General features: G+C 34.7%; 1 protein-coding gene across 3 annotated transcripts in view; it reads right to left on the reverse strand.

Annotated features, from left to right (window-relative positions):
• LOC134806864 (zeta-sarcoglycan-like) overlaps positions 1 to 11,038 on the reverse strand; it is a 30,824-nt gene extending 19,786 nt beyond the window's left edge. The window contains exons 1-2 of one of the 3 annotated variants that reach the window (XM_063780273.1): positions 10,803 to 11,038; positions 8,175 to 8,415 (exon numbers count right to left, since the gene is read on the reverse strand). In XM_063780273.1, coding sequence (XP_063636343.1) covers positions 8,175 to 8,257 — 83 coding nt within the window. In that variant the 5' untranslated portion in view covers positions 8,258 to 8,415; positions 10,803 to 11,038. Of the gene's footprint in view, positions 1 to 8,174; positions 8,525 to 10,802 lie in introns of those variants that run through there. The other 2 variants (XM_063780272.1, XM_063780270.1) reach the window with 2 other exon arrangements.
• Positions 11,039 to 11,494: the final 456 nt, after the last annotated feature.

Below are 11,494 nucleotides of genomic sequence, written 5' to 3' on the forward strand. Positions count from 1 at the left end.
TTTTATCCAGTAAATATTTAGGTACTCAAAAAATACTTTTAGTAGTACCACTGTATATACCTATATATTGTATGTAAATAAATGATAAAAAAAACTTAAAACTTGGCTTAATTTTCTGAAGTCGGTTAACTGTGATTTTAATGCCATAGATTTTACTGACGAGGGAGGATGAAGGCAAAAATAGGGACTCTTGAATGTCCGTTTCGTGCAACACAGAGCCATTTCAGTCCAGTCAAAAATGTAAAATTCTCAAAAAACGCGTAAAATATTCAATTATCACGTTATCACCATCATCATCTTCCTCGCGTTATCCAGGCATTTATGACACGGCACATAGGAGCCTGGGGTCGGCTTGGCAACTAATTTCGAGAATTGGCGTAGGCACTAGTTTTATGAAAGCATAAACTAGACCTTATTGGTTTTAGTCCGGTTTCCTCACGATGTTTTCCTTCACCGAGAAGCGACTGGTAAATATCGAATGATGTTTCATACATAAACCGGGGTTTGAACTTGCGACCTTCGAATTGAAAGTCGCACGCCTCTTACCGCTATCGCTAGGCGACCCTTCAATCAAACAGAAAGCGCGCAACAATCAAAAATTATTCGGACTTGATACAATCTTTGCCCAACAGTATAAAGCTACTAAACGCTATGGAATACAAGAAAAAAGTAACTAGTTTTCTGTTAGAGCACTGTTTCTATAGCGTGAAGGAATATCTAGAATATAATTTGCATTAAGAATGAAACGTTGAGAAAAGTATTTAATATAAACTATTTTTATTATTAATTAATTAAATATTTATTATGACATTTAATATTTGAATTTTAATCAATTGCAGTAATTACCTAGTAGATTCATTTTTTGTAAAATTTGCATGTCGTTGTGTGCGACTGAATACTGTATGCCACATAACAAAACACCACCCTTGTATTTTAGAATTAAGTATTCTTGCAAATAAAAAATCTTTATCTTTATCTTTCAACTCCTTTTTGACCATCTAAATTCTAAGGGAATGTAGGTATATTTTAACCGTTTCTTGGCAAAAAAATCGTTACCTAGTTCAAACCGCGATTGCAGATAAGGCAAAAAATATGAAAAAAAATACAAAAGGAGTTACACCCTCCTATGTACTTGTACCTATCGGAAACCATACCTTGATATTTTTAGCAGAAGGAGAAGTAAAACAGTTATAAAAGCACACAATAAATTAATGACGAAACGTGTTTTGTATTCTTCGCCGGTTCCCCGAGTAATCAAATTAACTGCCACTGAAATGATTTCACTGATTCCAAATATTTTAATTGACAAACAGAAATTGTGCTCCGAAAATAGCGATTAAATCGTGCTTGCATATTTGCGGGATGTTAATTCAATGAGCAAACATCAAGTCAAAACAACAACGAAATCCATAATAATATTACTCTTTACAAAATTTCGCACTCAAATAGGCACCCAACGATGTGTGTTTAATCGACAATACAGTAGGTAAGAAAAAAGTTTTTATATCCTAATTTAGTTTTAGGTACCTCTAAATAACTAAATAACTATTTAGCTTTTGTGCAAAATTTATTACATATTTTTAAAGTGCATGTTCGGGATTTTTTCTCAAAAACTCAGGATTCGAATCGATTAAGTCCCTCGAGAAATGTCTGCTAATAAAATTTATGGCAGCCGTAGTGTGATAAAAAAGCGCTATGACTTTTTAAAAACTCAGTTTTCTGAACCTACTGCATCTTAACATAACACAATTAACAAACACATTGACCAGTGTAGGAAAATGTTCATCATTTAACTATTTATTTATGAAATAATTGCACGGCTTGGCCGATTAAAGCTCAACTGGACTGTAAAGATGCAGTTTTGTAGATCACCGCACGTTCATTACTGTTAATTGCCCGCTTGCATTATGCCTACAGTGCACACAATCATATTGCTATCATTTGCAAAAAATCATAAAACGGATATAGATAAGTAGTGTTTTTTTTTTTAATTTAACGGTAAATATACTACCAGTGCACTTGTGTTATATGATATTTACAATGGAATTACCAATACGAATAGTCCTTTTTTTAGTATAGCAACCAACATATATGTATATGTATAAAAAAAACTACGCACAATTACAAAATTTCCTATTATCATCGTAAATTTTTTTACCTTATTTTGTGTCCCACTGCTGGGCAAAGACCCCCCTCAATATTAAAATAACAGTTTAAAATTTATCAGTGTCTTTTCTGATCATCATAAGATTAATCTTAAAGTTTTGTTTAACAATAAACAACGTAAGTCCTTACTACTGGTTTAGTTTGTAACAAGTACGTAACATTTACCTAAAAATTAACCTATTTTTCATTTAAATTGTAAGTAGGTATAAATATTTACTGGAAAACGTATCTAAGAGAAGTTCTTATTGAAGGCAAGTATCAGAAATTCTCGGTTAAAAATTTTAGTAATTTACAGAACTCAAGAAACTACTTTAAGGTATACCTATCAGGAATGTACCCCTGAAATTAACGGGGTTCAAAAAAACACAGTGTACAACTTGTGTAAAACATTATAAAGTTCCTATATTTAAATTAAAATAAAAATAATTTTTGCTGCTAAACTATTTAAAATAAAATATTCCCGTGAATATGATGCAAACAAGGAGGTTCCGCCTTTGCAAGGGAACACAAAATTGTGTCACGTGAAGCTTAATGTGCGAGTTAATTCACACAATTTAGTCGAAGGTTAATCTTACAAAAAAGTTGGCGGTTCATTATGAGATCCACATGCCTAAAATGCCGTTCGCGTGACTCCGTATAATTATCACGGGAAAGCTCACGTTTACTCGGATGTTATTCATTTAAATTTCATAAAGGAAAATTATTAGTTTTACGAAAACTTTAATCCAATCGTATTCGTTGGAAATTGATCGCTAATGTAGTTCTAACTTTATATATCATCATATCGTATTGTTTGTTTGTCGCCTAATGCACAAATTGTCCACAACGATGATTGATCCAGTGAAACTTTATTTACTACAATTACTTCGGGTCGCCCCACTTACATCTAACCTGTAAGTTTATAAATTTGAGCAACAGAACATAAAATTTACATATAACTTATTTGCGCCGGAGGTGCGTCGACTCGTAAATCTTGCGACGAGGGGATTTTTGTTTGTGAAGTTGTTTTTATTTCACTTTATCTATGTAAGGCAAAGGACTGAATACTCCGGCGCAACTCGGGACCCGCTCAACTTCAATAAATCAATTTGTACACTTACTCGTACTTATATGTTTTCGCCGAAACGAGTTCGCAAAGTGACGGGGCTAACTCTGGCTCTGAATGTTAAAATTTCTACTTTGTTACTGTATGATCTAATCAAGTCTGGCCCAAAGGAAATTTCTTACGTGATTTTCATAATCCTTTAGCGTATAGGGAATGTGTAGGTACATTCTCTATACGCAAAAGGATTGCAATTACAAAAGTTTGCAATTTTCACCAAAATTAAATTTAAAAGCTTATGGAAGGTTAAATGTAATTATTTTGATTGAAATAGGTAAACGGAAACAGCTTATCTATGGATTCTACGAGATTCACAAAACTAAATATTATTTCAGTAACATAAGAAAAAGGTAACTTCATTAACAACTAGGCGGGGAACAAAGTAATACCTTAAATTCTAACGTCGACGCAAAATTATTGTATCTCGTTGCGAATGTAAACGTCCAACAACAAAAACAATGTCAACCCTTTGACATTCACTTAAACGAGTTAGTCATTTCTGTGAGTACCAAAATAAAATACGCGTCCATAACGTTTTGTCCGAACTGAGCCTTGTCCATTTTGCATCACAAAGTTAGATGTGTTTGTCGTTCTATTTCAAACGCGATAACGCCAACTTTCCAGTCCTCGAAATGTGAATACTGTGTTGCGAAAATGTGACTACCGGAAAGTGTACAAGTAACTCTGCTGTCCTTCCGCGACACACATTGTCAGCCGGCTGAGGCGGAGGAGGCAGCGACGGAACAGCCAGATGAAGTTTTCCTAGTTATGCTCTTATGAAAATGATTCCAAAAAATAATTTTATCTGGTCTTTCATATGTAAATAACTCTAATAACAGTAATAACCCACATCAAAACTGCGATTACAAAGTACGCACTATGTTAAGCTATTGGGACATTTCACTTTATTTATTCACTTCAATCAATCAGCACTTACAGATAAACCTTACGTGCTAATTGGCATTACATTACTTAGTATCTAACATGCATTAACTGCAATAAATACAATAAAATAAAATTGGAATAAATCAAAACTTAAATTATGGAATGTACAATGCGCAATAATTATGGAATTAGGAACAATGTCAATTGAAATCGATTTCTACAGACTAAATTAGAATATAAGAGTATTCTTATACAAATTTGTATAAGAAGATCAAATAAAATAAAATAAATATTACTATTTACATTTTGAATAATATTTCTCGATATAACGACATGATGCGGCTATGAATTTGGTCTCGGTTGTACTTAGTGAAGATATCGAGTTGGTCGTCGTTGTCTGGTATGTCGTTCAGTAGCGTCTGTGCTTGGTAAAGAGGAGAGTTAGCAAGCACGCGAGTTCGAGCTGTAGGGACAGCGAAGAGACCGCGGCGTCGAGGGCGTAGCACTTTAGCGGTGAGTCGGGAAACACGAATTGTTATTTGTGACAGTAATTGAGAGTTAGTTATTGTCCCTCGTATTAGTTGGAAGAAATATTTGACTAGATATATACTCCTGCGAGTTTCGAGGGATGTGTAGTCTACCATACCCAACACGAATAGTGTTGGATACAGGAGAGGATAATCCCCGTATAATTTCTTATATAGGAACCCAACGAAGGATGTTACCTACATAGACCCGGAATAAGGAGTCTGCCTTGTGATGTGGTTGTTGCGAGCTATTCCTAGTTTCGTCGATATTATTGAATTTAATATAATAAAGCCCCTTAAAATTTAACCAAGGGCCATTAATTATTTTGTAGATACACGGTTTTTAACCACGTTACTAATTTATGATATATATTCTTAATAATTCAAATACTTAATATGTTTTTCCGCTACCGCCTTTAATAAGGACATCAGACCCATAGAACAACCAACCCTCGAGCCATTTCTATTCAAATTTCTTTATTGTAGAGAACTACTCTCGTCACAAATAATATTAAGATAGCATTTAAATATTTAAACAGAGACCCGTCTAGTTCAAAATAAATGAAAACAAAACAACAATTTGCCCAATTTATGAATAACTTTTTATGAACTGCTTAACTTTATTATATTACTGCTTTGAATTACTTGAGTAAGTGACAGATTGTAAGATATTAACTTTAGACCATTATTTTTATTACTTAAAATGAAGTTTAGAATGTTTAAGGAATGTTAAATAACCAACAATATGCATCTTTCTTTAAAAGAAAAAAACCGACTTCGCGAAGTGGTTTTTAAATGTCATTTAATTTATTTACAACAATATTATAGTGCTCCTCATGAGAAATAGGTACAATTAGCCCAAACCTTAGAGCATTTAATAACCGGAGTCGCCTTTAAGAGCTTACCTCTGCCGAAAACCTTGCACAATTGTGCAAACTTTGTATGGACTGACGTTTATATGTCATGACTATATGTACGTTACCTACAAATCACGCACAAATAGCCATTCATTTGACGTACCCCTCCCCCGCAAAAATCGGCAGACTGTTTTATACAGAAAATGACAGCCAAGGCGTCTCCAGTTACTAAATGCTCTAAGGCCCAAACGTAAAATACTTGTTGAAAAGGTGGAGGTTCCATTCTCATCACTAGATTTTAAAAGTTAGAATGCCGCTTCTTGTCAGTAGAGTAAAATTGAAGTGAGATGAGGTGTTGAAAAGGTGGTCTACACAGTCAGACACCAAACGCGTTGTGAAGCGTTTACTAATAGCGCCAGGGTGCCTAGCCAACGTGACAAACGCGCTACGACAACGAAACGCTTTGTGTCTCTCTATCACTCCAATATTACTCTTCCATATTAGTGCGACAGCAACAGTTGCGTTTCGTTCACTGCGGAGCGTAAACGATGGGCACGTTGGCTACGCACCCAGGTCACCACAGCACAAATGAGTTACATCAAAATGTATACTATAATTTACAAAAATAAAACATACAAAAAAAAGTTTGATTTTAGAGTCTGTGCGGAAAGAGTCATAGAATGTATTGGTTCCTTTACATTCCACGACTCTTATCTTTCCGCACAAACTCTAGTAAATATTTTTAAATTATATGAGTACCTACTGTAAAAAATCACAAACCGAATTTGTCTTTGAAATTTATCTATTTCACTTCATTTATTTCATGCAACCTAGTTAATGTCTAGATGTTAATGTCAGGATGACTGGTTCTGAAATCAGGTCTTTAACTTTAATTTCCCCGCTAGGTTCACGTTTCTTTCAGTGAGTACAAAGTTTTCACCTTTAATTTATATGAAAATTTCTTTAGCAAAAGTTGGTCACATTATTCATTTGCAGTATGAAATGTGTCGTGAAATTTAATAGTACGTACCTATACATTTTCTTATACTTTATGTAGTCTACGCCAAAGTTGTCATATTCATAATAAGATAAAATCATAAACTGTGTTAACCCTTTTCCAGGCCGCACCAATCTACAATATTTTCCCGAAAAATCCAAATATATTCCAATTAATCCAGCTTTGATCATTCATTTGAAGACAAGTCACATTTCCCGAAATTCCAATCTAATTTTAGCCTTAAATTGGATTGCTAGGGTTGAAATTCTTTTGGCGCGTATGTGGTCGATAAATCGCACTATGCCTGGAAAAGGGTTAAATCATAAACTCGTAATTATGGTGATATTGGTGGTTTCACGCTTTTATAAGAGAATTTTTACAGTTCAGTACAAATCTGACGCCAGCTCTCAGGTAAGGTAAACGTACTAGTGCTCGACATGCTAATGCCCAATAGATGACACCTTGCTGTCACTTCTATTGACAATGACTTAAGTTTCAATAAGACATGTACTGGAACCGCGTCAAGCGCCAGTACGTTTACCTTATGTAGGTACTGAAAAACCCGCATCAACCTACGTAAGTGACGTTCTTTGGTTGAAGAAATGTCACTTCTTATAAGCATTAAATAACATATGTAATTTAATATTTATATTTTTTGTAAATATGTATAAAATGTGACCTGTAAAATTTGCTTTTACCAATAAAGATCTGTATTCTGTATTCATTGTTCAAATCGGGCCGCTACTACCTTCTGCGTGCATCACATAATTTTCAGTACCTACGTTACTTAAAAAAGTAGATTAGAACTTTGTTTAAAATTACTTTTGACTGCAACGAGTGTTATATATCGAATATGTAATTATAAAACTGTGTGACGTATAATAAGTTTTGAATGATTCACGGTTAGTTTCACTAGACTTATATCGACCGGGATATGAACCGTGATAATACAAAAGGTAATCACGGTTCATATCCCGGTCGATATAAGTAGTGTGACGTATATTGTACTTATAAGTACAAGCATGTACAAGTTACGTATATTAACTAACTCCCACACGAAATAGCCTACTTAGTATTAAATTTACAGAAACAAAAGTGAAATAGGAAGAACGACAGTTAAGTTCCAGTTGAAATTAATGAAGATTACAAAATTCACGGCCATTGAGTTCCGCGCTTCGGGGAACCTTTGACTCTAAGTCGCTTGTTAAACTAAATTGAGAGAAATAATAGGACTCATTTGTTTGGTTTAAAAGTTTAAATTTTGCCCTCTGGATATATTTCTTAATAATCAACCGTTTAGCCATTTAATTAACTCGATCTTGTTATAACAAAAATATTATTAGGAAATTTTTTTTGTTATATTTTTCCTATAACAAAAGAAGTGATAATTACCTAAATATCGTAGTTAGAATAGATTCCAGTTAAAGTAGGTTATTCTCATAGTATTAACACATTGACTTACGCCTTATTAGGAACTTAATGTTTGTATTTCACTTTTTGGACTAGTTATTGATTAATCTGTAGGTATTTAATCTCTCCATGTTTTTTTTAATAATGTAGGAAATTGCTTATCTTTAGGTATAAATAATGTACAGTAACAGTATTTAGTGAGTAGTTTAAAACATGCGAAAGACACTTACTTTCTTCCCTTTTGGTCGGTGTAGACGATATGATTCCTCACAGTAGGTGTGTGCCGAGTACGGCCGAGCGAATGCGCCTCCATGGCGAAGCTGTCAGCGATAGATCTCGGGACTCCTGCGCCGCCCCGGGCCGAGTCGCCGCCGCCGCACTTCCAAACTGTCCGCAAGAGCTCCCCAGTTACTGACCGCCCGCCTAGAATTATTCGCCCGCCTGCCTGTTCTGTTCCTGCCCGTTTAACAACTTCAGATGGCCGGCTTGTTAGAGCGCACCAGACATTGTATACACAGTTCCAACTTCTTAGCTGCGAAAGTTTTACCCGCTTTGTTGAATATGTTTGTTAATGCTGTCCTGTTAACTCGACTTCAATTTCAAAGTACATTTAAGGTCTTTGCCAACTATTTCGTACAGTCGGCAGCAGAAGTTGCTAAGCGTGAGGCGTTCAAAATTATGTTGACGCGATTTTATTGTTAAGAGAATAAGAGCGTGTCAAGGTAATTTTGAACACCTCGCCCGCTTAGCAACTTCTGCTGACTGTACTCGTAATTTTGTATTCAATGAAATTATATTACTTAGACATGAATAAAGGATTTGATGAAAGATTGATTTTATTTGATGAAAGATTGATTTGAAGTCTGCAATTACGATCATGCAAAAATAAAGTAGGGGAGACCGAGGTGAGTTAAATCAAAGGGAAATTGAAACACCGTCAATTTTCTGTATTTATAATCGTCTTGAGGCAAGGACGCATATTGAGTGACCAGCGGACGGTGGGACGCGGCTAAACAACATATTTTTCAGATCGATAACAGTTATAGATGTCTCAAAATTGACGTTGTTTCAACCTACCCCTACTTATTACGATTGTTTTTATTTTTATCTTCCCGCTATCTACTGCCGACCGGTATCTATTCAGCTCGGAAAATCCGTTTAAAATAGCGTACTTATTCCGCTTCATGGCGGCGAAGCATGCAGCAGGATAATTTATGCTGTTATCTTTCGTACATGAATAGTGCTTTGGCTAAGTCTCGGATATCACAAATTCCTGGAATAACTCGTAAGAATATTGTACACTTTATGAATGTATTCCATTCATCAAGTGTCTATGCATCAATTCAGTTATCTCGCTGTACTTACTGGAATAATAAAATTGTTTTTTTTTTACTTGAGACCTACTTATTCCCTTTTTTCTATCTTAAAAGTACCTTAAAATATAGAACAGAACTGCTTCTAAAAATTCCTTCTAAAACTTTATTTGCGTAGCTGCCAATTAACCGTAGACACATATATACAAATTTTAAGTAAAGTTAAAATTAAGTTAAAAAAAAAATTAAGTTTAAGTTAAGTTATTCTAAGTGAAAGGTTACTTTTATTCACTGATTATATTTACGTTTAGAGATTTTATTATTGCTTACAAATATGGATAAGAATGCTTTATACATTTTTATATGTAAACGAGTCTCTCAATTTTAAAAGAAGTTACAACTTACGAGAAAATTTGTAAACAATTCAACTAATGCACAAATATAATACCTCAGAATATATCTAGTTGAGAACAATATTTATTAGCATAAGTAGGTAACCTAATATGTAAGTTTGTAGCGTATCAAGTTAGCAACATAGAACTACGCCACAGAGCCGTATATTTGGTAAATAAATAGCGAAGTAGGGACAGGAAAAGGACCCGTGTACCGCGAAGTATATAAGACTGTTTACATAAGAACATATTTACCTTCAGCGGGTAGGCGGAGCTTGGATTGAGGCGGGCTTATTTGCCATCGACAAGGAGGTGGAGTGAAAGTCGTTGTTTATCGATACCACAATTTATATCAAACCTTACGCTGGTATATTAATCACTTTTCCTATCACATATATATACTTCTATAAGCGTATAAAATAAAGTACTTGTAATCAAAAACGTACTAAGATATTGCTTAATTTCTTAATTACCAAGTTTGATACATGAATTAAAATAATTCCTAGTCAAATTTAAACGATTATGTAATAATAAGGGTTTATCATTTCACTTGTCGGATGTACTGGTATAATTGGTGAGCAGATCGGAATGTGGGGAAGCGGCGGAATGCGCGCTGCCGCCGGTGCTGGTTCCGCTTAGCAATCAGCTGGGTACCGACCGTTTTCCATTCACTAACGACTTGTAATTTTTTTACAATTAGGTAAGTAAATACCTAGTTTAAAAAAAAGTTAAATTATTTAAAGAACCTAGGTTGTGAAAATAAAACTTATAAATCAAACAAAAGACAAACAAAAACCGGATTAAGTACTTCACGTAGATATTGGTCACTTTTTATTTATAGGTTATTTTTTGGTTTTTGACGAATAAATGTGTAAGTACTTAAATAATTCAAGGTCACGTGCCATCAGACGGTAACACTTACAACATATAATAATAAATTCTGTTAAATTTAATTTTCCAATTACTAATCTAATAAGGTATGATTTAGTAAAAGCTGTTTTAGTGAGCTGCTGATCAGTAGGTACATAGTAGGAAACCCAACCTAAAATTACCTAAGTACAAGCATTAAAATATTTAAAACTGTATAAACAAAATTATAAATTGATTACATAAATCTAATACTTAAACAATCAATCATCGTTAATTTCGATACTATCTACACAATAGGATCCTACGTAATAAGTTACGAGTGAGACTCGGCACACAAGACGAGAGTCGTGCAGCCGCCTGCCAGGCTCGCGGCCAACTGAACTCCGAACCCTTCGCGCCAAAGTATCCTGCAGCTCACATTGAACTCAAACGAATAACAACCTTAACTCTTAAATAATTACGTTCTATTTCGCAACACACTTGTATCATAAAAGTCTTCACCGACAATCAAGCAATAAATTGAAAGATGTGCCAAGAAAATCTAATTCTTTCTCCGAGAACTTAATGATGTCTTTAGTACTGACGATGACACGGAGCTCGCGATATTCATCTAGCAGGTCTTCAAATCGAGAGGCTCTATGTGTAGGAGCAAAGGACACATTTTGGGAGATGTTGAGCGAGAGAGGCGGTCGTAAGGCTCGAGGGGTGGCGCGTTGACGCGCGCATGCGTCTATCTTTTTAACATTTCGGTAACTCTGAAGTTGTACGGGACACCTTAATTTTAGCGCCACAACCATGCCAGACAAGCAATCCAGGAACATGCATTTCAAAACTGGCAGTTTATATCATAAAACATTGGTAGTTCTTTAAGTTACACACCATCTAAAAGGTACCTACCTATATCAAACTCCTCGACACCAATCTTTTGGCAACTTTTATTGCTTTCTTACACTCTATTTTACGACTCTTTAAAAG

The sequence above is a fragment of the Cydia splendana genome, chromosome 3, assembly GCF_910591565.1.
Source record: "Cydia splendana chromosome 3, ilCydSple1.2, whole genome shotgun sequence".
NCBI lineage: Eukaryota > Metazoa > Arthropoda > Insecta > Lepidoptera > Tortricidae > Cydia > Cydia splendana.